Source organism: Gopherus flavomarginatus, chromosome 6, assembly GCF_025201925.1.
Source record: "Gopherus flavomarginatus isolate rGopFla2 chromosome 6, rGopFla2.mat.asm, whole genome shotgun sequence".
NCBI lineage: Eukaryota > Metazoa > Chordata > Testudines > Testudinidae > Gopherus > Gopherus flavomarginatus.
The window spans coordinates 85979578-86006969 of record NC_066622.1 but is presented as its reverse complement, the minus strand read 5'-3'; the positions used below and the strand labels follow the sequence as shown (position 1 = coordinate 86006969).

Here is a 27392-nt window from a genome sequence, read left to right as displayed (position 1 = left end):
AATGGATGGGGGATGGCTGGTGCTGGAGGGGCAGCTGAGGGCAGGGATTGCTGGGGCTGAAGATTGGGGAGAAGAGACAGGAGAAATTCTGAGATTGGTCACAGTGGGTAGAAATTGGAGGAGTGGGAGGCAGGGGGGATCCTGCTGGCTGTGTGGGGGCACTGGCTGTGTAATCTCCTCACTGGGAAGTGTCAGTGAGGCCCGAATCTCACACTCTGGGTCTCACAGGAGCTCATTGAGGAACTGCCTGATAACTCTCCATCCGGCGCCATCCTCACTAACTTCCTGATTGCTGTGGGCAACCTCAGGTACCAAGACCCTCCTGCCTGATTCTCCTAACCCTGGTGCTGCTCAGGCCCAGTGCTGGGAGCCACTACCCCTCCCACTCTCAGGTCACCTCCCAAGGGTGGCTCCTCTGACAGAGGTGGTGGGAAGATTCACTCTCTCCTGGCTGGGCTGTTCTTTTCACTCCAGTAACATTGCAATGGCTTTGGGGAGAGACTTACTCCCAGGATCAGATACAGGAGGGGCAGCAGGGTCCAGGGAATGGGCACTATTTCTACCCTGCCACTGTTTGTCTGGGAAACCTTGGCCTTGTCAGTCCCTGGCTCAGTGCCTCAGTTTCCATTCTTGCCAGCCTGTGTCTATTTCCCTGCAGTTTCACGTCCATGTTGGTGCCAGTCCCACCCCCACACTGCACAGTTTAATACTGGCTCCTCTCTCTTGTCAGCACCATGACACCTGCCCTGGAGCCAGTGTTGGAGACCCACCTCCTGTGAGCTGCCCTGCATGCCATCTTCACCCTGGGCATGGAGAAGGACACTCCTCAAGTCCAGGTAGATCATGCTAAAGTCATGGATTGAATAGCCAGCTGTCATCCTGCCATGAATCCTTGCTAATTGCCTGCAGTGGGATGTGAATGAGAGAGGCCAGGATCTGTGTTTGGAGGTCTCACCAGTGCTTCCCAGAGACCCCTCTTCCCATCCTGTGGCAGGTGTAGCCCCCGTTTCCCTAACTCTGACCCATGGGTCTCCCTTGCTTTGCAGGATATGCATAGGGTCTTGCCAGACCTCCTGGATGCCATGCTGGGGAACCTGCTGGCAGAATCCCCAGACACCGACAGGCTCCACTACATCTTGGCGGTGAGCCTAATGAGAGGGGTGGGGGCAATTTTACCTTAACTCTTAGATCCATTTTCCAGTCTGTCCTCCAAGCTGGGCACCCAGTGGCCATTCTCAGTCAGGGCAGTCAGTGCAATGCAATGTCAGGCCCTTCCTCCTTGAAGGACAGAGGAAGGAGCTGAGACTTCAAGCCAGAGCTCTGCCTGGTTCTGTTGAGCACTAACCACAGGGTCCCGGCTGGCTTGGGGAGTGGGAGTCTGAATCCCTCCTGTGAGGTCCAGAAGATGGTCCTCAGAGAAGAGTCATAGGAGGACCCCAGAGAATCAGCCCTTCTTGCCGATGGGCCCTGAGATTCCTGGGAGGATTGTGCTCACACTCAGTCCCTTCACCCAACCAAGGGGGAGGGGTCTGTCTCCTTCCTGGTGAGCTGTTCAGGAATCAGGAGTTCAGGGAGGACAGAAACAGCCCTGACACCGAACATTGTTCCAGTCTAGAGAGACAATGACAAGTTGTGACCTGCAGGATTCAAGCAACGTCTTGGGGGCAACAATACCCTTCCAAAGCTCTGCGATCAATGAATCAGATATTTCACCCTGCACACGTCTCAGCCTCCTGGGGATGGGGTGTGTGTGTCTCATTTGCACAACACATGCACCAGCTCATTGATCCCAAGCTACCTCCTTTCCCCACAGCACATTAACTACTGGATCATGTCCAGGGTGTCACAGGAGAGAGACAGGGCCATTAGGAGCAGCACAGCCCTGCTTAGATTCACCATCACCCTCCCTGAGTTTGATGTAAGTGACCTCTGACCCCAGCTTCCTGACTCCAGGCGTAGGTGGGCTGGCTCCAACTAGCTGTAGGATCTGCTGCTGCAGAGGCTGTGGGTTAGGAGTGTTCCTCTTGGGGAGGCAGAGTCAGAGCAGAGAATGAGGTTGGCTTGAGTCAAGTTCTTCTTATCCTGGTTAAGTGGTGACTCTGGGCTTTTAAGGGGACCATGCTGCAGGTTCATGCCTTCCTGTCATCCTAGAGCACCTGGGAAAGCAAATACTCATGGAAGGCCCTGCCACATCCCTGTGCTCCAGGCTCCCTTGGGGGCAGAGGAAATTAAGGGTTTAGCTCCAGCTCCTATCCTCTAGCATCTGCCGCAGAGGGGCTGAGGGGAAGGAGAATCCTGACCCAGGCGGGGACTGGGAGCTGATGAAGTCCCCTCCCTCCTCCTTCCATTTGAACTCAGCAGAATTTCCCAGTATGGGTCACCATGTGGCACAGCTGGCTCTGTTCATCAGTGACCCAGCCAAGGACAGCAGCCTGCAGGCCAGGGAGGGGGTTTACTGGCTCTGCCACCTGCTGCTGCACCAGAGGGGTAAGGAACCCAGCTGGGAAATGGCACCCAATAGAAGAGTGAGACTGGGACCCCAGCCAATTTCTCTCAGACTGACCTTGGCTGGAGGATGAGACTCTCTCTCTCTGTCTGTTCTACACCAGCCCCTGCAATTCTGTTGGGCCACATACGCACTGAGGACTCTGCCCACTGTGCAGCCACCAAGGGGATTGGAAGGACACAAGCACTGCAACCAGAATGACAAATGTGTGTCTCTTTCCTAGGGCTGACCATCCATGAGGCTGAAGACATGTGGTGCTGGGATTAGCACCAAGACAGTAGGCTCTTAGGCTACAAGAACACAGCCAGAGTGGGGGAGGTAAGAACACTCTGTCAGGGCATGAGATAGCTCAGGGAGTGGGGGTGGCTGGGTCCCCTGCAGTGGCTGCCTCCTGGGGCACTAGACGGAGATGCCATTCTAGTCCCAGGATTTGCAACCTGGCTCTGGGCAATCTGCTCAGGGCTGACCAGAGGATTCAGGGGGCCTGGGGCAAAGCAATTTCAGGGGCCCCTTCCATAAAAAAGAAGTTGCAACACTATAGAATACTATATTCTCATGGGGGCACCTGCGGGGCTTGGGGCAAATTGCCCCACTTGGCCCCCCCGCCCCCCCGGGCGGCTCTGCCAATTGATAGCATAAAGGGTGGAGCAGACTCATCCACATTCCAGTTCCTTTTTTACCACAATCTAGTAAAGATCCAAAGCAGAAGGGAAGGAGGGTGGGTAGTAACATCCAGTTACAATAAGGCAAGTAACCTTTTTTTTCCTTCAGGTGCTGATCCCTACATGCATTCCTATGTGCATTCCATTGTGGATGACTGACAAGCAGTACTCAAGTGGATGTGAGGATGCAGATGGCAGAGCCATCTGGAGAACCAGTGTCCTAAAGGAAGAGTCAGTGGAGTTCTACAATAGAGCATAATGTCTCGCAAACATAAGTTTTCTCCCTTGCAAGTAGAAGGCATGAGTGTGACATACATTGAGGGAGTGAAGTGTCTCTTTTTCAGAAGCATGTGGTTTCAGAAAAAATATAGGTAAGTGAATTGACTGATTTATGTGAAATACCGAAACTACTTGGGTCGGGGGGAGCATTTTGGATGTAATCGTAAAGAGACTTTGTTTTTATGGAATATAGCATATGGCAGTTCTGCCTTTAGAGTTCCCAACTCAGGCACCTATCTGGCTGAGGTGATGGCAACAAGGAACGCAACTTTCATTTATATGTGAGACATGGAACATGTAGCTAATGGTTCAGAGGGAGGCTTAGTGAATGCTAAAAGTATAAGGTTTAAGTCCCAATGAGGAGCTGGTTTCCTTACAGGTGGGAAAGTTCTGATTAGGCCCTTTGAGAATCTGTCAGTCAATGGGTGACTGAAAACTGAATAACCATCTGATTGTGGATGGCACACACTGATTGCTGTCAGGTGGACTTGTGTAGAACTCAGAAAGCCCAGCTGTTTTGAGAGAGAGAAGATATTTTCTCACATTTTGGACTATCTGCTGATGCAAGAGATGCATTTTTCTGCTGTGCCCAGATGGAAAAATGCTTCCACTTGGCTGAATAGTATTTCCTAGTAGAATGTTTTCTGCTATTATTAAGAATGGTTTGTACAGCTTCAGAGCAGGAATGTTCCAATGTTGATGCCCATCCAAAAACCAAGTCACGAGGTGAAATGCTTTGAGGATGGGATGCTTGATCTTGCCCTTCTCCTGGGTCAAGAGCTCAGGAATGCTCTGGATGTTGATCGGAGGTTCAGATGGCAGTCATAAGAGATTTGGGAACCAAAACTGTATGGGCCAGTTGGCAGTGATGAGGATGACATGTGCCCTGTCCCAATGAATTTTCCATAGGACTGGGGAGGTAGGAGCAGTAAGGGAGGAAAGGCATAGCTCAGCTGCTCTGAACAGGGGAGCAAAGGATCGCCCTGAGAATGTAGTCTGAGCGCTACTCTGAAACAGTATATGTTGCTTTTCTTGTTCATTTGGGAGGAGAACAGATCCTGGTTGTGGGTCCCCCACTGAGTGAAGATGCTGTTTACAACTTATGAAGCATATAGTCTGCGTTGGAGTGAGGAGAGACTTTTCCAGATAGTCAAGACAGGGGAAAACAGTGAAGCTGTTCTGTTTGAAATGAGCCCCTACTACTAGAAAGGTCTTGGTAGAGACCCTGGGGGCAGTAGTGAGACCGAATGGGATTATCCTGTATTGAAAGTGGTCAGCACCAACAATAAATTTGATAAAAGGCCTGTGGGCAAGATGAATATCCATGTGAAAGTAAGCGTCCTTCAGATCAAAGAGCTGTAAAGCATGTCTTTTTCTATTATTAATAGGATTATTGATACCAGAGTGACCATATGAAATCTCAGCTTGCACATACAAGAGTTAAGATTGCAGAGATTGAGGATAGGTCTCAAGCCTCCCATTATTTTGGGAACTTGGAAGTACACAGAGTAAAAACCTTTCCTTTTGTGTTGAAAAGCTATGTGCTCTATTGCTCTCCCCTGGAAGAGGGATTCCACTTCCTGCCTGAGAATCCCCTCATGATGGTCCCTGAAGAGGGACAGGGATGGCGTTTTGGAGGAGGTAAATAAGTAATTTGATATCATAGCCGTTATGGATGATATCTAATACCCACCTGTCTGTTCGTATGGCACTCCAGTTGTGGAAAAAGAATGCTACATATCTTTTGTAAGGGTATGTGGGGATTGAGCAGTGGTGTCATCATAAACAGTTTTCAGCTCTCAAACTCCCATCAAAGACATATTTTTGCAAGGAACAGGATTGAGATAATGCTGTAGACATGGCAGGTGCAGGGAAAAGAGACTTCTGTACTCTGCCTCTTACAAGGAGGGTCATAAGATTGATGGTGATAAAACTGTTTAGAAGCTGGTCTAGGTTAGTAAAGTTGCCTGTGATACTTCCTTTTTGAGGCAGGTGTATATACTGCCAGGGAGTGGAGGGTGGCCCTGGAGCCCTTCACTGAAAAGATGGGTTTCATCAAAGGGTAGGTCCTCCATGGTGTTTTGGACCTCACTGGGAAACCCCGAGGAGTGCAATCATGACTCACAGCACATCACAATGGCCACTGCCATCAACCAGGATGATGCATCTGATGCATCAATCACTGATTGGAGTGAGGTTCTGGCCACTAGCTTACCCTCTTCAATAATGGGGTATCAGCGATCCAGAGGCAGAGGTTGGTACCAAGAGGCTCTGGATCTCCTGTCTGAACTAACATTTTTGTAGAGGAGGAGACAATGAGTCCTCTGGCAATTTGGATCCTATCAAGTAAAAGAAGAAAGGGTCCAGATCAATGGTAACAGTGACGGTTCAGATGGAGGAAAGGCATAACCAACAGATAGAAGAGGGGATAGGTTTCTATCAAAAGTAATCACTCAGTGGAGTCACAGTCTCCCTAGTGGAAGAAGGTCCCTGATGATGAGTGAACCTAGGGCTTGGGAAGAGTAAAGACATCCTCTGGTGCACTAGTAGTCTTTCACCTTCCTAGAGTACAAGGGGTCTGATGGGGCAGGAGTAGGAAGAGGGTTCCATTTGGCCAGAGTATGAGACAGTGATAGTACCATTGGCAGTAAAAGCTCAGATTGTGCCAGAACCAATGGATCTTGACTTTTTGACTTGTATGTTACCAGTGGAGTGGACATCACTGGTATGGGGTCGGGGTCTGGTACTGGTAGAACCCTGGATTTATGGACTTTAGAGTTGTGGCCCTGGGATTTAGAGGTTGAATGATCAGATTTGCTTGATTTAGGCAGAGTTGCTTCTGATGCAGACTTCAAGGAAAGACCTGCTCTTCTGCTTGTGCGAGCATTCTCTGCCTTCCTGATGGGAAGTCTTTGGGTATGGATTTCCCTGCAGCCGAAGCCAGGGCTGTGCACTCCCATGGCTTTGGCTGGTGCCAGAGCCACTGCTGTGTGCCCCTGCCCTGTGACTTTGGCCAGAGCTGAAGCCTGGGCTGTGTGTCCTCCCACTCCTGTGGCTGAAGCAGGGCCTGGAGCCGGTTTGTGCTCCCCTCATTGGCGGTGAGGCTGGGACTGTCAGTCCCCACCATCAGGCTCCAGCTGTCATTCCTCCCTCCCCAGCCTTTTCTCCCCCATTAATTTTAGTAAAAGTCATTAACACATAACAGCTCCCATTAATTTTTTGTTGATTGTCTGCAATCTGTCAGGGACTTTTACTAAAAATAACCGTGACAAAATCTTAACCATACTCATGGGTATAGCCAGGGAAAGAGTGACAGATATTACACCTAGCCACAACATGTGCCTCCTTGAGACAGTATAAGCTGTTATGGTGGTTGTCACTGACTGAGAAAGATCAGGAAACACAGTTTTTTTTAAGCCTGGAGTTCTGGGCGTACTCCAAAACCTGTAGAGGTACGGGGTTGAGGTGTTTCCCCAAGGCAGGGACTCTAACTAGAAAACTCTGCTAAAACTATTAAAAACTTACTAACTATACAGAACTATATAAAGAGGCACCAAGGCAAACTTTGAAATGTTTACAGATTGAAGAAATCGAAGGAAAGCTCTGGACACTGGAGGTTCTAACCCAGGCCACGTGGCACTAAGAAGGAACTGGAGAAGCAGTCAGTTCGTTCCACTCTTTATACCTTCGTTGGAAGCACAAGAAAGGCAAGGATGCACGTGTGGACCAATGGATGCTGCTTGTAAGAATTCTCCAATTCTAGGAATATGGAGCATACACTCACATCCACAGTGGAATACACATAGGGACCAGTACTCAAAGAACCACAAGCATCTAGAGGATATTTGGGAGACACAAACTCTGCCTTTGAAATCCAACTAGAAATACAACCAGATTGTTAGCTTCACTTTAGGGCCTATGTCCATTAGAACTCTCATCTTTTAAGGATATTCCAAGGGATTTATAACAGACAAATATGGGGCTATGGTAACAAAGTGCTTCAAACTGTAACATCATTTATAAGGACATTTTCTTTGTGTTTTTAGCCTATTCTCAACAGGTAGAAGTTAACCACAGCACCTACAGCATGAAAGAAAAAAAGAAAATAAGGGGAAAAAAGAGACCTATTGGAATAAAAACCTAGTCTTCCAAAAATCCATTCTAAAGCTTACTTCAGTAATTTTCAATGTCCTTCCATTGCACTTTTATGTTTTGCTGAGAAAGTTCAATTTTTTTGTTTAGAAATTTTTATAAAAAAACAAAGGTGATGAAAGAATTAATTCCTCTATTGCAAAAACTCTAGATGGACACGCCCTCTCTTTGGGAAAAATAAATAATTCACAATTTTACTGCACACTGTCAGCTTTCATTCATTAGACTCAAACTCTAAGCCTTCCAGTAGCTCCACCTATTGAAACAATTTGCCCAGTGGGCATCTGGTGGTGCCTTGGCACATGTATAAAATCAGCACAAGTTAGAGCAACCCTGGCATAGTGTATAGCAAATTGCTTTGCTTTTTTAAACTGAAGCAGAAGATTTTAAAAGCTTTTAAAAGCAACCATGTCTGGTAAAGGCTTCCAGGGTTTTAAACAACACGCAGAAGGGGAGGTTCAGGATGCTGGTAAGAAACATTAAATATAATTTCTCTGTTCGTTGTTCTGAAAAAAAAACAAGGGCTAGTTTCTACTCTCACTTACACCAGTCTAAATCTAGAGTTACTCCACTGACTTCAGTAGAATTACTTTGGATTTAAATTGGTGTAAATGAGAGCAGAATATGGGCCTGGATCTATTTTTGTTTGTCCTGAGGCTGGTTTTGTAATTTTGTCAATCTCATAATCTCAAAAACAACATAATATTTTGGTGTTTTATTTGATAGTACAGTGAGAATCCAATCACTTTATAGATGAGATTAACCAATCAATGTCTATTATTATTTGAGACTGATTTTTTTTTACCACCGCTAAAGGGGAAAAATACTGATTTTACTGCTCCTAAGAAGCAGGGAGGAGGGATAGCTCAGTGGTTTGAGCACTGGCCTGCTAAACCCAGTGTTGTGAGCTCAATCCTTGAGGGGGCCACTTAAGGATCTGGGGCAAAATCAGCACTTGGTCCTGCTAGTGAAGGTAGGGCACTGGACTCAATGACCTTTCAAGGTCCCTTCCAGTTCTATGAGATAGGTATATCTCTATTATATTAACCCACACTGACAGCATGGGAGAGTAGCCTCTTCTGTTCACAGACAAAATAACTGGAACATAGGGTTTGGTCCCGCCACAACTGCAGCAGTGGTTTTGCCACTGACTTCAGCGAACACAGAATCAGAACCATGGGCTCTAGATAGACAAGCTTCTCTGTTAAAGAGCCTTAGCCATGATTTGGAGAACACCACCTTCAGGATTAAGAACCTGATCCTGGAATGAGCTCCATGTGGACAGCCCCCCTCACCGGCATGGAATTTACTGCAGGATAGGGTTCTAAGATGGTGGCTCAGCCTTTAAGCCTGTTGAATAACAACTTATTTTAAAATTTCATATTTTGCTAGCAATTAATTACTTTTTATTCCGAAGCATTACAAATATTTCATTTGTTATTGTTGTTGTTTTTAAATAGTTACTGCCTCTGAGCAGTGTAACCTCTTTCATACCCTGCTCTCTAAATTGACCTCTGTTGAAGAAATTAGATTTAACCTGTGGTGGGTGTGTTTGCAACCTGGAGTGAATAACAATGCTTTGCAGAAATCAATTTTAGTATTTATACTGACTAAAAATATAGACTATTTATAATAAACATAATACTTTGGTTTTACTCTCTACTATGAGCTTTCAGATTTCTCTGGCTTTAAATAAAAACCTCTATACTTTTTATCATAGGGGATGTTTGATGTATTGCAATAACTACAAATATATTATGACTGTTATCGTGCATCAGAAGTTTATATTTCAACTTAACATACAACAATTTTCTTTGTAAATTAATATATCCAGTCTCTATATGGCTTATTATATGCCTTAAAATATGTTTGCTGTAGATTTAGGTACCCTCAGCTGAAGCTTCTACAGTTTGTCATGAGGTCACATGACCTCCTTAGCCAAGAGCAGATCTTCAGCAGGTAGAGACAGCACTGTTGGATACAATCCAAGGCTCTAATCCTGCAAATACTTGTGTGTAGTTTAAGCATGTGAGTAATCCTACTGACTATAAAGGAATTATTCTTATGCTTAAAGTTAAGCATATCTGTAAGTATTTGCATAGCTGTGGACAAATTTTAATATACAAACAAAACCCAGTTTATTTTGGTATCTACAGGTTTTATATTTCCATACTTGGGAAGTCCAGTTTCCAGAGATGCTGATTTTGAACATCTCACTTCAGATGCTGCTCCAACCACACTCAAAAATGCGTAAAATTAACATATCCCAACCTCTTTAACTGCTCAGTTGCTAGCAATCTAGTTAAACAGCATCAGTTTAAGTCATTGTTCAACTATTACTTCTAAATTGATTCTAGAATCCAGGCTGTGATGCTCAGTTTCTTTCTTAATATATTTGATACTCCTTTTATGGCTTGAAAACAGGTACAGAGAAAGGGTATATAAACTGAAGTTGTCCTTCAGGGTATAGACACCTTCTCTTGCATTTACTTTCATTCTTTTTTCCCTACTCCATCTGTCTATGTTAAACCAAATGTGCAGATGACTGAAAATTGGATTACCTGGGGAGGAGTCCCCGCAGTAGGGTGACAGGAACTCCCCTCCCTCAGCTCCTAGCTCCACATGCTGCCTCCGCCCATAGGCACCAATAGGAGCTGCAGAACCTGGGCTTGAGGTGGAGCAGAGGCAGCATATGGAGCTAGGAGCTGGAGGTCATCATTTCCCAGGAGTCGGATAGGGAACCTGCCTCAGCCCTGCCAACCCTCCTCCCCCCACACCCCCCAAGCACTCATGCCGCCCCCTGGGCCACAACACTTCCCCCCAAAAGCACCTGCAGTGCCCCCAAGCACTCACAGCGCCCTCCCAGGTCACACACACACCTCCGAGCACCCATGGTGGCCCCCCAGGCCATCCCTACTGAGCCTGCCCCCCACCAAGTTCTAGTCAGGGATATATAGAAAAAGTCATGGACAGGCTGTGAATATTTGTTTACTGCTCACGACCTGTCCATGCCTTTTACAAAAATACCCAGGACTAAAACATAGCCTTAATCATGATACACTGACCAGAATTTTTCAATACAATTTAACTCCAAATCAGTGTAGATCAGACAGAGGTGCAGGGCACTTCCGCTGGAGATTTCTATTGCTGTATGAATAGATGTTCAGCTCAGAAGAGATTAGGAAGTAAATGTCATTTAATGTTAATGTTTAATGCTAGCATTATGAGCTCTTCTCAATGTGGTATATGCACTCCTGTAACATAAGGTTTTTAAAAACAAAATGTACCTAGCTATGTTTCTAAATGCCACATATTTTCAGTAAATTCTTGTCATTGATAAGGCAGGTCACAGATAGTCACCCAGATGCTGGGAAAGTGAGACTGTGCTTTCATAAACTGCTTATATCTTTGATGTAAAATGGCTTTTAGAGGGACATTCCCACATAATTTCTCATTATTGTTTGGTGTTCTGCAGTTGATCCATTATATTTTTACCTCTTGTTTCTCTAGCTCTTCCTTGTAAACATACCCCTTTCCCTTCACTGGCCTGTCATGTCTCCATCATTCTTTCCTTCCTGAAACCTCACTCCTTCCAAACAGTCTGCAAAGACTATTTTATCCTTTGAGGAAATGTTAACAACCCAGATGACAAAACATCTTCAAAACAAGAAAAGGAAATACGTAAATAAAAAAACAGCATCATGGAATTGGCAATATGCAGCTAAATGCTACTGCTAATCACATCATTCTCTCTCTCTCTCTCTCTCTCTCTCCCCCTACATTTTGTCGTCTTATCTATCACTAACATGCCCAGAACACTATTGTTGCTATATAATCGCATAGCACACTTTGCTGGCAGCATGCCAGCCAGCTTATGTACCTCATACAGATACCCATCAGCAATCTGCATAGCCTCAGCCTATTCTCTATTAATAATCTTCTGATATACTCCCACCATGGTCTACAGCCTGTTAAACATGCAGCAGAGCCAATGGTCATAAGCACTTCATGGGTTGTGGTGTGGAGAGTATGGGACAAGAGAAGAGGAGAACGTAATCGTTAACAGGTTAAACACATTGTTTTTCCTAATTACAGCAAATGCGCTGGGAAAGTCTGCACAGCAGGTAGTGAACCAGGCTACAGATGCATGTCAGAAAGGTATGAGAAATTATATTATGTTCAATGAAGGCAAAACTGGGCATGAAGGGAAAGCTAGCAAAAGACAAAGCCATCTTAAACAAAAAACAAAAAACAAGAAGCATACAATGAACCAGGGCCAAATCCTAATGTTCTTACTCGGTTTTTACTTGGTGCTTTCTCAGACAAAACTCCCATTGATTTTAGCGCGAGTTTGACCTTACAAAAGGATTTACTAAAATGTGAGTAAGAATTTCAGGCTTTGTATATGTAGTTACTCTTGTTGTAGCCATGCCAGTCCCGGGATATTAGAGAGACAAGGTGGGGCTAACTTCTGTTGGTGAGAAAGAGACCTGAAGAAGAGCTCTGTGTAAGCTTGAAAGCTTGTCTCTCTCACCAACAGAAGTTGGTCCAATAGAAGATATCACCTCTTCCACCTTGTTTCTTTGTGTATTTACTAGCAGATTCACTACAATTTCTCACTGATTCTCTATTTCTATAGCTCACAGTATATTTAGTATTGTGTTCAAAGTTCATCATTGATCACAGTGAGGGTTCTGGCAGTAGTGCAGTCAAAACTTTGTCTATCTTTTCTAGAGGCTAAGTAAGCATGTGGTGTATCTTGATTTCTCCAGCTCTAAGGGCAGGAGGACATAATGATCCCAAGCCCAGCTCCACTACATGGAAGCTCAAGGAGCTGCAGATCCAGCAATTATGTCAATCATTAAGTGGTGCTGGCAGCCCTATGGCCGTTGCGAGGGGTCTATTTGTGTTTCCTTTCTGGTGATGAGAATTGCCAGAGAAAAAAAAAACAAAAAAGGTCACTAAATCAGTTTCTAAGAATGATGGAAGCATTAGTAACTTTGGAGTCTAAATGTGCACTTATTTGAAAACCAGAAGCTAAAGGTAATATCGTGTTCTCTCCCTCTAGAGCAGGGCCTCTCACTGGTTATGACACCCAGGGAGGGGGGTTGTAGCAAAATTGCCAAAATATGGCAGCTGCAAGAGAACTAAAGGGACACCAGGAAAAGCTCTACTCCTTCTTGCTGCTGCCATCCCCTTCCCTGCCATTCCAGCTCCCCTACAGCTTCCCATTCCTCCCGCTTCCCCTCACTATACACAACATTCTCTGCTTCAGGGAAACACTGCTTAAAAATGGTGAGAAACCAGTGATTTTGTTCCTACAGCCTCTCTCAGCGTGCAGCTCCTTGCATAACTAAATAGTGATTTCCTGAACTTATGCAAGCTAGGGAAGGGAGGGGCCAGGAGGAAGCACCTCCGTACATTTCTTACCCCACTGAACAACACCACTCTCCCTTTCATCAGTACCCAACATCCACCCATACCTCCAGTAGCCACTAAAACACCTATCATCCCACAAAGTAGCATCCACCCACTCATCCAGACAGCACCTTCACCATTCCTAACCAGCAGCTCCCCAACATCCATCAGTTCTAGCACCAGTATATATATCCCGCCACCACCACCCCAAGCTGCACTAGCAGAGAGAAACTCGTCTTTAGAAAATGTAAGCAGCTGGTATCTGGTGTAGTGAACATGAATCATATGGTGTAACGTACACAGTTTGGTGTAACAACGATAGGGATATTTGAGTCAGTTTCTCACTTCCCCATTCCACGATAAATATGAAACAACATACATTTGAATGTATTGACTTTGCTTTTATGTTAGCTGCTTCTCTATCTTTCTCAGGTATTGATCAGGCTTGCAAGACTGCTCAAGAAGGTGTAGAAAAAACAACTGGACAAGCATCAGAAGCCGTGTCTGGCCTTGGGAAAAAAATTGGACTTAAGAAATGATGATAATTTAAACAAAGAGTGTGAGATGTTGTAAAATCAATGTTTGCACTGCAATTCAGTAATCATTTGTGCAGAAATATGAAAGCTGTTTGCGATTTGGATCATTTACTGTGCTTAGCTTTATGCCATATGCAGAATGCTCACCCACTAGTTTAAAAAAAAAATCTTGTATGATCTAGTCATAATCTCCCATTCAACATGAATCATAAAAGTTTCAGCAGTGACTAAAGTATTGTCTGTCTCATACAGTATGTAAAGGTTGTTGATACATTAGTTCAATGTACCTAAAAATTTAAATGATGAAACTCTTAATACTCCTGCCATCACATAGGTAATAAACAGCAGAAGATTTACCTATGGCATTCATGTTTTTTTTTCCCAGCCAGAGCTAAGCTGTTGTTACATTTCAAGCCAAATGTTCATTTATTCTAAAATTTTAAAATAATGGATAAAGGAATAAGAAAAACAGATGATCAAATTTCTTTCACAAAGGAAAAATAATTTATCACCTATAAGTACACTGGTTAATTATATAGAGCTCTCCACCAAAGGATCTCAAAATGTTTTACAAACCTCTCTGATCTTGATCCAAAATCCATTGAGCGGGTTAAGTATCAAACTCATTTTACAGATAGGCTGAGTCACACAGAGGCTGAATTGTCTAAGGCCACAGAGGAACTCAGTGGAAAGGTCAGGAACAGAATAGAAGACTCTTGGTACTTAGTTCTCTGTTCTAACACAGCCTGCCTCATTTATTGTGATATTGTGCACCTGTCATAGTGCCTGGTCCTACTGCCATTGGAGTCAATGGCAAACCTCCCAATGACTGCAGTGGGAGTAAGCAGGATCAGACGAGTATTCTCCAGGCAAACTACATAACAACTTCAGAAACACAAACCAACAGTCACTCCTAGTGATGCATCACCAAGGCTGAAATAACTCTCTCAACCTCCAACTCTTGCCTATCCCTAAAGTACCCACTCAGAAAAACCCTGACTAAATACACCGCCTTTTAAACATGCCTTAAAACTAATTAAGTTTAGTTTGTCTCACACCATGGAGAAGTGAATTCTAGACCAATGGGCCCTCCACCAGTCTAACCTCACTTATTTTAATGTACAAATCTAGGAAATGTCAGCTTGAAAACCTGCTGATCTTAACAGTTGATCAAGATCATGCAGAGGGATGCAATCTTCAAGGTTACCCTGACCAAAACCTTAAAGCACTTTGTAGGCTAAAATTATTACCTTGAACTGATCTCTGAAATATACTGGAAACTAATGTAGTCACAGTCCTGGCATAATGTACTGTATGCATGAAACATTGTTAAAGAGGTGGGCACCTGCAGTCCATGTGAGGTGAAGTTTTTGATTGGTCTTCCAGGGCAGGCCCAAATACATTACATCAGAGTAATCCAATCTGAAGGTTACAAAAGCATGGATGTCTGGTATGATGTCCAAATCCAAGAGGAAAGGAGACAATATTCTCACTTGGCAGACCGGGTTCACCAAGGCGCCGGGCCCACAATCAGAAGGAGCCCCAGTCAGCCCGATCCCCCAGCTGACTGAGCCGGACAGGAAAGCTACCCCCACCCCTGCTCTGCCTCTTCCCCAAAGCCCCCGCACCCACTCCACCGCTTCCCCAAAACCCCCGCCCTTGCTCTGGCCCAGCCCCATCCCCACTCCACCTCTTCCCCTGAGCTACATCCCAGGGGACTGCAGCAGAGGTGGGGCCCGTTCTGCACTTACCGGGCAGCGGGAAGTGGAGCAACCTGGCCCCATCCTGCTCCACGCTGCTGGTGAGTTCTGGAGGGAAGTTCCCCCAAATCCAGGAGCCAGGGGAGCAGAGAGGAGTGGGCTGGGGTCGGGTCACTCCACTTCCTGCCGCCCTGTGAGTGGGGTCGGGTCCACTCTGCAATCACCAGGCGGCAGAATGTGCAACAACCTGGCCTCAACCCGCTCTGCTTCTCTGGCTCGTGCTGTGGGGGTGGTTTCCCCCCAAGCCTGGGGAGGAGATGGAGCAGTGGGGAAGCAGCATGGGATGGGGATGAGAAGGGGGCTGAGGGAAAGAGGCAGTGGGGAGGAAGGGGGTGGAGTGGGGAGGAGATGGGGCAGTGAGGAAGGGGCACGGGATGGGGGAAGCGGGGGGAAGCTGTAGCATGGCATCCCCTTGGTAGAAGCTGGGGCTCCCCTGTTAAGCAGGCCCATCCAACCCTCAAGCCCCACCTCCCCTGCATCTGTACCACCCCGATGAGTCCCCCCCAGACACCCTCCCCACTGAGCCCCAACCACCTGCACCCCTACCCAAATGAACCCCACCTCCCCTGCACCTAGACCCCCATCATGCTGAGCCCCAAACACCTTCAGCTGGATTCCCTGCACAGTTCCATTGCCCTTGCAGCTGGAACCCCACGAGCTTCTGTGTAGCCAGATCTCCCACTGCTACCCACACCCAGACTGCCCCACAGAAACCTCTCTTACCCCAAACTGGATCCCCTCACACTAAGTCCCTCTGCACTTGGATCCTGCTGCCAGGCTGAGTCTGCTCACTCAAACAGGATGGCACACAGGTGCAGGGGGGGGGGCGCGGGCAAGGTATTTCTGGGGCAGGCCTGGCCCTTGCACTGTGTCAACACTGTGGGGTTGGGGGAGTCTGCAGGGTTCTCTCTCACTTCCATGCAACCAATGGCCTGTGCTCTCCACTGCCATGTTGGAGCCTCCACATTGACATATAACATTTGGGCATATTTATTTATTGACAAATAACATTTGGGCATAAGGGTGGGGCACTGGAGCGGGGGGGGGGGGGCGGGAGTGCAGGCCTACCCTCAATGGAAAGGGGCATGCTGGCAGCACAGGGCTGTGCAGGCCAATGTGCGTCTGGCAGCTGCAGGTTCGTAAACAGTGCCCCCTGTTTACGAATGTGCTGTGCCTCATTGCCCCAAGCCCGCCCTTCATGCTGGAGACTGACCATCCTGCCACCCCTGCACCTTGCCCCATGGGGGGGCCAACAAATATGTTTGGCACCAGGCCCACAAAGTTAATCCAGGTCTGTTGGCAGACACAGATCATAAGGAGCATTCTTTTCTGCAGCTGCTTTCTGGCCAACCAGGAACAAGTTGGAATCGAATAGAATCACTGGTTAGTGCTCCGTTTCAACAAAGGAAAATTATATCCTCTGAATCAAAGGGACCAATATATGCTCTTTCTTTTGCCTCTGAGTATTTGCTCGATCACCAACATCATCTCTATTTTATACAGTTTGAGACTTACCCAGCCAGCTCTCAATCAAGACCTAGTCTTGGCCGCACACAGGGAAAGCTGAGTGACCATAGTATCTGGGTCTGATGAAATTGCATGTAGCTGTTGGCACAGCAGTGCAGAGTGACTCACTGTCTCCTCCAGTGGCACATACCTACTGACCAGGAGGTGTGACAGAATAGATCTTTATGCACAGGGCCCTGCCAAATTCACGGTTCATTTTGATCAATTTCATGGTCATAGGATTTTAAAAATTGTAAATTTCATTTTTTTCAGCTATTCAAAGCTGAAATTTCACAGTGTTATAATTGTAGGGGTCCTGACCCAAAAAAGAGGGGGTTTTGGGGGGAGGGGTCAAGGTTATTGTAGGGATGTTGTGGTACTGCTACCCTTACTTTTGTGCTGCTGCTGGCGCTGCTTTCAGAGCTGGGCAACTGGAGAGCAGTGGCTGCAGGCCAGGAGCCCAGTTCTGACGGCAAAGCCACCGCCAGCAGCAGCGCAGAGGTAAGGATGGCATAGTATAGTATTGCCACCCTTACTGCTGCCTGAAGAGCTGGGCCCTCGGCAAGCAGCTACCACTCTCCAGCTGCCCAGCTATATAGGCAGCATCGCAGATGTAAGGGTGGCACAGTCTGGTATTGCCACCCTTACTTCTGCACTACTGTTGGCAGTGTGCTGCCTTCAGAGCTGGGCGCCCAGCCAACAGCCGCTGCTTTCCGGCTGCCCAGCTCTGAAGGCAGCGCAGAAGGAAGGGTGGCAATACCGCGACACCCCCTCCCCACAACTTCCTTTTGGGTCAAGACCCCCAATTTGAGAAATGCTGGTCTCCCCCATTAAATCTGTATAGTATAGGGTAAAAGCATATAGAAGACCAGCTTTCATGGTCCGTGACATGTTTTTCATGGCCGTGAACTTGGTAAGGCCCTATTTATGCATATTAGTAACTGTTAACAGGCTCTAAGAAGAGTGACTCACTACTGAAACCTCTGGAAAAAGCTATCTCCAATCTGCATGAGGCTTGTATGCAATAAGAGTATATTTACACTTAAAGGTTAACTCAGGGTTTGAACTAAGGCTCAAGACTAACCCCTCCCCTTCTGCCTACATAAAAATTGCGCTAATCCAAGACACAGACCCAGGGTTCCAGTACCCCACAGGAATAGAGGGTCCAAGCCTGACTCAAGCCAAGACCCAAAGTTCAAGCCCTATTGCCTGCAGCGTAGGCACAATCCCACTGGTCCCATGCTCTGTAAGTCTGACAAAAGTATCCCACAATCCCACAAACTGAACTTTCTTTGTCCTCTGGACAATGATGTTTGGTGATCAGTCAATTTTCTCACACTGCACCACATTTTGGGAAGGCGCTAGGAAGGCTGGGATATGGGTGGTTAGACACGGGCCCGCATGATGCAGTGGAGCTCCAGGATTCAACAATTTCTAATCTGGGGTTACAAGTGAGTGTAGATGCTCAAACCCTATATTAACAAACCCAGGGTCTGCTAACTTGAGTTATACTAACCTTGAGCTTACTCTGCTGTTAGAGATACCCTAAGAGCCCTGCATGGGTAACCATGTATAGCAGGGGTTTTCAAACTGTGGGTCACAACCCAGTTCTGGGTCACAGAATGGAAAGGACTCGGTCATGGTGGCTCTGGTCAGCACCGCCAACCGGGCTGTTAAAAGTCCTGTTGGCAGGGCTGCCTGACTAAGGTGGGCCAGTCCCAACCTGTTCTGACACCGTGCTGTACTCCAGAAGCAGCCAGCAGCAGGTCCAGCTCTTAGGCAGGGGGGACACGGGGCTCCATGCACTGCCCCCACCCCAAGCACCGGCTTTGCACTGCCATTGGCCAGTTCCCAGCCAATGGGAGTTGGGGGAGGGTGGCGGTGCCTGTGGGCTAGAGCCCTGCAGAGGTGCTTGTGCAAGGAGCCGGGCCTGCTGCTGGCTGCTTCTGGGATGCAGCATGGTCTGTGGTGCCAGGACAGGCAGGAAGCCTGCCTCTGCACCCCCGCTGTGCCGCTGACCAGGAGCTGCCCGAGGTAAGCCCGCACCCCAGTCCCCTACCCCAGCCCTTAACCCTCCCAAAACCGAGCCCCTTCCTGCACACCAAGCCCCCCCACCCTCAGCCCAGAGCCCTGACCCCCTCCTGCACCCAAACCCTGTCACAGCCCTGAGCCCCCCAAACCTAGAGCCCCCTCCTGTACCCCAAACCTCTCATCCCTATCCCAGAGCCTGCACCCCCAGCCCAGAGCCCTGACCCTCTCCTGCAACCCAACTTCAAGCTCCCTCCCACACCCTGAACCCCTCATTCCCAGCCCCACCCCACAGCCCTCACCCCTGCACTCCAACCCTCTGCCCCAGCCCTGACCCTCTCCCACACCCCAAACCCTTCATGCCCCGCTCCACTGGGTCATGGGCATCAATAATTTTCTTCAACTGGGTCACCAGGGAAAATAAAGTTTGAAAACCACTGATGTATAGTACATAGTCTGTGACTAAACAGGGAATTGCCATGCATTGCACAGAGAGTGCCACTCCAATGTCTACTGTTACTGAAAGCTTCAAAACCTAAATATTTACCCAAGCCAAGTCCACAGTGGAACCATTACACTGCTGTAAAAGCAGCAAAGGGTCTTGTGGCACCTTATAGACTAACAGACGTTTTGGAGCATGAGCTTTCGTGGGTGAATACCCACTTCGTCGGACGCACACTGAGTACTCTGTTACTGAGCAATGCACAGTATTCTTAATTATTAAGTACTTTTCATGGTTACTTCCCTGACGGTAAAAGATCCAGAGAGTTTATCCAAGAAGCTTGGAATTTTGAACTCTAGAGGGCTGCTGTCACCATCTTTATGACCCCAGGAGTGGTTCTGGGTGCCAGTACTCATTCACATAGAATTGCCACAAAGTATTTCTGGAATCACATTCACAATGGGACTGAACAGATGTATTTTACTCTGCTACAGCCAATAATCATCTTACATGAGTGCTGATATTCTTACTGCTGTGCTCTCAGTACAGACAGAGACTTCATGCTCACTTGACAGGTTATTTATGTTATCTTCTTACAATTCCAGACTGCATCTTCAAAGTTTCACCTGCTTTCTTTTCAAGTTTGTTTCATGTTTCAGAAGGCTATAAAAAATGATGGGGCCAAGTTCTCAGCTGGTGTAAATCAATATAATTCCATGGATTTAGAATCATAGATTATTAGAGTTGGAAGGGACGTCAGGAGATCATCTAGTCCAACCCCCTGCTCAAAGCAGGACCAATCCCCAAATGGCCCCCTCAAGGATTGAGCTCACAACCCTGAGTTTAGCAGGCCAATGCTCAAGCCACTGAGCTATCCCTCCCTCCAACTTCTATGGAGCTGTGTCGATTTACATCAACAGAGGGGCTGGCCAATAATATCTAGTAGCAGCAAAACTGGGTATGGCAGAGGTGTCTGGTGAGCCAGGGTGAAGACCTGCAGGTCACTGTTGTAAGCTTTTAGCAACCCAGGGTTATGACCTGTAGGTTGCTGTCCAGACTCTCTGGGGTTGGGAAATAATTAACAAATCATCTGCTTAGCACATCAAATGCCCTTTGTGATAAAATAAGCAAGCCCAAACTGAGGCACAAAGGTAGGGATATGGGAGAGGATGGGATGGCCACATAAGCATAAAAGCTGTCTGAGAAGGAGGTAGGGAGAGGAAATGTGCCTTTGTTCAACTGACCCACAAACACCAAAAAGCAGATCCTGGCCTCCCAATCCCTACATCACAGACATGACAATGATCTCTGACTACTGTCAGGATCCCAGTACTGAACCCAGGCCCACCAACTCTGTAGGGAACATTAATTAAGGCACTGAACTGCTTTCCCCCACCAACAGCTTTAGTGCTAAAGGCCTAAAGAGCCACAGAAGCCATGCCTTAGGCCCCTGACTGGATGGACAGACAGCACTCTCATTCGGTACCTGGATTATACGAAGACCCCAACAGGAAGAGGCAACTGTCTGAGCAATGGAACATTGGCTGCTGGTTGTTGCCTTGTCTGACCTTGCATCCTTAAGTCACTGACCCAGCCTCTTGGATTGGATCTTCCAGCTACTGACACCTGCAAGAACTCTGACCATTGCCTCAGATTGCTCCTGATACCAGTTGACCTCCCAACTAACTGATTACGCGTGCACACTTGACTAGTGCTCTGGACTGCCCCTTAGCCCACCTGGGTCACCAAGCATTACAACTAGAGGCATAGTTTAGGAGGGCATTGCCCCCACAAACAGAGGCAAGGTATGGGGGGTGCACATGGGGTCATGTGTGACTACTTTCCCCCCAATTTCTGCAAGTGCCACGATGCTCTGCTCAGCCTGCTGGGGGTAGGGTGGGGTGGATCTGTCCATCCACCCCATCCATCCCCAGCACATTTCCAGCTTGCTCAGCCCCTCTCCTTGGCAGCCAGGCCCCAGCAGGGAGCAGAAGGGATGAGACAGAGCTTCTTCTCCTGCTGATGGTAGCCACTCTAGGTTGCTCTCTTTGCAGCTGGACACTGTCTCCTGCTGGGTCCTAATGCCTCTTGTCATCACCTTCTACAGGTGCCTGCATGGCCACCATCTGGTTTCCTGTACAACAGTGAGTACCTGTGGTGGCGGGAGTGGATCAAGGGGGACTGGGAAAATGGGGTAAGGGATGGGGCATGGGGGCACTGGGAAAGGGAATGGGGATGGGATGGGGAAGAGAAGGGGATAGGGGAATGGTGCGAGGGCAGAGGAAGGAGCCCGGCATGCAGCATCTCCTTGGCAGCAGCTGCAGCCCCAGCAGGAAGACAGCTGCAGCAGCACCGCAAGGCAACAGAGTAGTGGCATGGCCACAGCTCCTGTGCTCAGGTCACCACAGAGGATAGCAGCAGCAGCTGAGGCTCCCCTGTTAAGCCAGCCCAGAGCCCACCCCTCTCCCCCAGCATCAGCAGCCTCAGTACCACTCCAGAAAGGGAGGAGAAAGCCAGTGAGCTTGGGGAACTGGCTTCACTGCACGCAAGCACGCTTTCTCTCCCACCACCCATAGCAGTCAAACTATGCCTATGATTACAACTACAGACTTCATATCCTTCACCACAGATCACATGCCTCATGAACTCTGGAACCCCAAATCTTGACCCCCACAACTGGACACAGCATCCCAGACCAGAGTGGAACTGAATGGGTACCTCTCCCCCTAGACTCCAACGATCTGCACTACTATGTGTTGTGATGAATGTTTTATTCCTAGTTGTCTTAGAGCCCAAACTCTTTGACTCTTGACTACAGAGCCCCTTACAGATTCCTTCCCCTACTGCAAGCAGTAACTTCAGTTAGTTTGCCCTGTGAATCCAGGAGAGAATCTGATAAAACAAACTCATCTCTGTCTCTGCCTTCCCTGCTCTTTCCAATCTAATGCAGCCCCTACCCTGCAAAAGGGAAAGTGAGGAAAATGCAATGGCGGTGGCACTCCCCTTTTCCCAAATAATCTAGGGGTAAATCACCTTTGTGCATGAATCTCTGGGGTAAGATCTGGCCCATGATTTTAAGTTTCAAAGTATCAGAAGTGAGTTTGAGCAGTTTATTTTAGTCTCTCACTTTCTAAAAAGTTACCACAAATTCATCATGTCAGCTAAGGGTGGCTTAGAATATCAAATAATGCAGTTTTTTATATGCAATAAAAACATGTATTTTTAAAACAGCTTTCCAGCTTCAAAACAAAAACAAATCCACAAAGTTTCTTGCACTCTAGTCACAATTATTTGTCATCTTGTAGTTTCTGTATCCAACCACAGTGTGGGGCAACTGTCTGTGAATACAATTATATGGTATGTTCATTTATGTGGTTGGGAATTGTTACTCAGGTTTCCTCTGTAATTATAGCACTGTGTTTTGTGCAAACACAAAGTAACATGAAATAAAATGAAAAATATCTCCTTTTCAATTACTGTTCTTCCTCGCTTTATCCACCTTGGTCCTCATGTGAGGGAAGTGTGAAGATGCATTCATTCTACATGAGTGACATGATTGTGGGGTGGAAGCATGTGGGTGCATCCAGAGGTGGGTGGGTGGCAACAGTACCAGTTCCCAGGCGAGGTGAGGGGGATGCAGCTAGTAAGCAGGCACAGACTCCACCACCCAGAGCCAGAAATAGAAGCTAATAGGGAGCTGGGGTTCTGCTGAGGAGTGGGAAACATACAAGGGGGGTTGAGGAGGGGTCCCTGAGACTAATGAAGGAGCTGAGGTTCAATAGGAAAGAGTCATTTGAGGAATTTTATTCATGTAACTATAATAAAAACAAAATATTTTAAGGATAAAACAGTAACATTAAATTCCCCTCAAAATAAAATTATAAAAAATAAAAATGTCACAAGGCTCTCCCTGTAAATTGTAATTTTTTATCACAAAACACGGCGGTTTTGTTTGGTATGTACAGTGACATCGTATCACATTGGATAGGATATAGGAAAGAGAATGGGAGCAAGTAAATAAATCTATCTGAAAAGAATCAATGTCCCCAGAGAGACCTATGGCCAGTCTAACCAAAGAGTGAGTGAGTGTGTGTACACGTGCACCTCTTCCCCAACACATACAAAATGTGGGAACTGTACTGGAACACTCCTTTTGCTCCCTACTATCACTCTTACCCACTCCCCCTACTAATGCAGAGCTGAGAGAAGACAGGGCACCAGGTCAACATTTGTTCTGGGTCTCCAAGCGCCCTTTTTACTACACAGCATGTGCAAACTTCTCTGAATATATCTGTTGAGCATGTGGAAAGTGGCTGCATATGTGCATTGGCACGGCTTGGTGAGGCCATGTCCAAGTACTGGAATCATGATAGCATGAGGGAATCTCAACTCTCTTTTTCTTTTTTTTCCCCTTCTTTTAAGTAAGTTTTCAGTCCTCTTGGGTGCAGACAAAAAAACTTCCAAACATGAAATGAGTGCAACCTTAAAGGTTCAAAAGTCAGAAGGCACGTGCAAAGAAACCACCTTCTTTTTTCATGAGTTTGGGAGGCTGACCTCATGATATTTGATTACTGGGGGTTGGAAATACTGTTTCCCCCAAAGCATTGTTTCCCATAACTACGCAGAAGGGACGGTGGATGGGGATGTCTTGTCTGTTTGTGGTCATAGTGGGGGATGGAATTTGTATGAGAAAGTGGAAAGTTGGCATTTCTACTGGGGGCAGTATTTCAGGTTGTGGTGCATTCTCTGAAGTGTAGAGTGATTCTACTAGCGGTGAGCTGTATATCTTTGACTGGAAGAGCAGAAGCAAAAAGTTCCATGGTGTGGACAAAAGATCCTGGGATATGATTGAGAGGGTAACTTCAGAGGTTCGTGTACTTGAGGAAGTCAAACACTCACTTAAACTAAGGGACTATGCAGGACATGCAGACAGCATTTTTTAAGTGGATGCTCAGGTACACAACTATCATAGTAGAAAAAAAAAAGAGCCAAAAGGAAAAGACTATTACTTCAAATGATCTCTGGGCAGAAGATTTCAGCATGACAAATAGGACAACAATCTTATGTTCTGTTTGCTTCTAGTACAATCCATTCACCACTAAAGTAAGTGGGTGAAGCTACAATGATTTAAAAGGATTTGAGCTTCCCCACATCAATGGTAAATTTGGCTCTATGCTTCTAACTTGACAACTCAATTGTGCTGAACTCTAGGGGTGGGGAAGAAGTAATAAAGGTGTAAAGAACCTTTTCCCCCTTGTGCACCCACTAAGCTAGGAATGGTACCAACTTTAACCACCTCAAAGTGGTTAGAGAAATGAGTGGGCACCTCAGCACCATCCATTTTGCAATAGCCAGAAAGTCAATGCAAGGGAACGTGTACATGGTAGCACAGCAGACACACTCCACCGCTCTTCCAGTAAGTGTTCTGTCTGACAGAAGCACAGTGCCTCCTGAAATTCTCACTGGCATGGCGCATCTCCACATTGCTACATCACCTCTTACTGCAGACTGTGGCTTAAAGAGCAGTTCTAATCTGAAAACTGACTGTAAAAATGACACCTTCTTACTCAGAAAATCAACTCCAGCAATTTATTCAGTCAGAGCTCTATTAAATACGAACTGAGCCTTTGCTAAATGAACCCATTAATAGTTTTCTTTTGCTGGGATATAGGGAAGTGTTTTTAATCAAGTTAAAAAAAACCATACTATTCTGATCAGTTACCTTTTTCAGCAGTTCTGCTTGAGATACAAAGCCGGTTGTCATTTGCAGCTTGTGCATGTCTACTCAGTATACAACTTGTCCTCCTGCATCCTTATTGGTGATGTACAGTTAATTTTGTCTCCAATCTCCTCTCCCTGCCCACAATACCATGAGACCCGCAATTCCATAAAGCTCCCAGCTGCTCACAGCTAAAAAATTTATGTTCCTCCAATACTGTACTCATTTCCCCTTCTCCCCACAGACTCCACAAACTGCATATATTTCCCTTTTTTTCCCCATACACCCCTCTTCCTTATTCCCCCTACCAAATTTCTATTTCTTTCTTCTCTCTCAAACCCATTTTCTTCTCCTATTGTTTAAAGCCATTACACCCCTCAGCTATTTGCCCTTCCAAGGTGCCTCTGTCCTCAAGATCTCTCAGAAATTTACATCCATAACAACCCCCACACAGCTGTCCCTAAGACACAATTTCTCTCCCATTCAACCTCTCTTCTTTATCTCTATTACCTCATCATTCCTTTTGTGGACCACTCTTTCCTAACTCCACTCTGCAGCCCAGCCTCACATCCCCCCCTCCCTTTCTACAATCCCCAGTACCAGTCCCTCACACACCGCACCTCTTCCTCTCCATGGTACCTAGGTCCCCTTCTCTCTTCCCAGCTCCCAACTCTTTTGTCCTGCCACCCACTCTAGATCTCCCCATACGTTGTAGACAAGGCCCTTCCCAAGAGTCCTATTTGTCCTCTCCCAGGCTCTCCTATATCTGTTCCCCTTACCACAGTGCATGGTCTCCCCTCAGCAAGGTCCCCATCCCCCTCTCAAATACTGCTCCATCCCCCACTTTGTAAAGCTCTTTCTACCCACTTCCCCCAATTCTTGTCCCAAGGCGATGCCAGGTCTTTGCTGCACCCACAAGACTCCCTATTTCCTAGCTGCCCCATCCGACTCTGGACCAGGTTTCTTCCTCAGGCCTTCCTTGGCTCTCCTCCTAGGATTTCCCTGCCCCCCCAGTTCCCAAATGCCGTGCCCTCCCCGGGGCCATTTCCCCCTCCATTCCTGACACCGAAGAGGCTCCTCCCTAGCCAGACACGGGGCTCCTTGCCTGGAGCCCGCCAGCCGGGAGAGGAGGGGAGGGGAGCGAGGCCAGGCAGTGGCGGAGCACGCAGCTGGCTGCAGAGCGGGGCAGAGCCGCCCTGCCGGCAAGAGGCTCGTGCGTGCCGAGCCCGACGGGCCGTAGGCAGGGGACGGCCTCGTGCGCAGACTCCCAGAGCTACCGTTAGTGAGCGGGCTCCGTTACCCATCCAGCCCGCCCCGCGAGCGAGCGGCAAGCCCAGAAGTCAGCACACGACACGGCTCCCTGCGTGGTGTTTCCTAGCCCCGCCCCTCTCCCGAGCCCGGAACGCTGCCGCCCGCCCCAGCACGTGCCCGCGCCGAGAGCGATGGGAAGCGGGCAGGGAGAGGCGTCGGGGGGAGGGACCCGTCCACGCCTGCCAGATACCGGCCACTGCCGCAGGTCCGAGACGAGCTACAGGAGCGGCTGCTACGGCTGCAGGCTTCTTGCCATCAGCTGAGAAGCTTCCTGATTGGCTGCTCGCCCCGCCCGCCCGCCCGCCGCTTGGGGGTGTGAGCAACTAGGATGGTACCTGTGCTACCCCCCCCCCCACCTTGCAACACCCGATCTGGGCGGGGGTGAGGAGCCCTCGGAGCTGTCCCCAGCCAGAGCGAATGAAGAGCCCCAGGAGAAGCGGAGGTGGGGGCAGTAAAGCAGAACTGAGCGGGAGGGCGGTCAGTGTTCATTGTGGGGCAGGGCGTGGGCAGATGTGGGGGAGAGAGCGCTTTCAGCAGAGGTCTCAATCACCTTATCCAATAAATCTGGGGGGCATGGGCAACACTAATTGCCAAACACCTGAGGGTGGACAGGGAGATATTCCAAAATCAGAAGACAGATCAAAGAAAAACAGTATAGTTTTTAAAAAACTCACGATTTTTAATCATTTAAAGGGGCTCAATTTATGATTTTTGATTTCTTGAGGTTGGCGCTGAGGATGCATAGCACAAACTTGGACTGCCACATCATCCTACTAGAGAAGCAAAGCTGGAGTCACATGTTGTCCAACTCAGCCTTGATTGCCATTCAGAGTAATCACTGAGTGTGCAAAGTCATCTGTGGAGTCACAGCGGGAAGCTTAGTAAAATCTTGCTAGTCTAAGGGCATGACTACACTTGCATATGTAGAGCGCTGTGAGTTAAACCCGCCTTCAGAGAGCGCAGTAGGGAAAGTGCTGCAGTGTGTTCACACTGACACCTTCAAGTGCTCTGGTGTGGCCACATTTGTGGCACTTGCAGCAGCATTGGGAGCGGTGTATTATGGGCAGCTATCC

The 27392-nt window shown here is 47.5% G+C and overlaps 2 protein-coding genes across 2 annotated transcripts in view; one reads left to right on the top strand and one right to left on the bottom strand.

The window, feature by feature from the left end:
• Positions 1-25094, bottom strand: part of MMRN2 (multimerin 2) — a 127790-nt gene extending 102696 nt beyond the window's left edge. The window contains exon 1 of the mRNA XM_050958556.1: positions 25012-25094. The gene's annotated coding sequence lies outside the window, so the exon portion shown is untranslated. The remainder of the gene's footprint in view (positions 1-25011) is intronic.
• ADIRF (adipogenesis regulatory factor) lies at positions 162-13870 on the top strand. Its single transcript, XM_050958619.1, has 8 exons — positions 162-308; positions 731-836; positions 1047-1142; positions 2730-2824; positions 3278-3539; positions 4985-5088; positions 11695-11757; positions 13450-13870. The coding sequence occupies exons 5-8, from the start codon at positions 3427-3429 to the stop codon at positions 13554-13556; spliced, it is 387 nt and encodes a 128-aa protein (XP_050814576.1). The 5' UTR covers positions 162-308; positions 731-836; positions 1047-1142; positions 2730-2824; positions 3278-3426; the 3' UTR covers positions 13557-13870.
• Positions 25095-27392: the final 2298 nt, after the last annotated feature.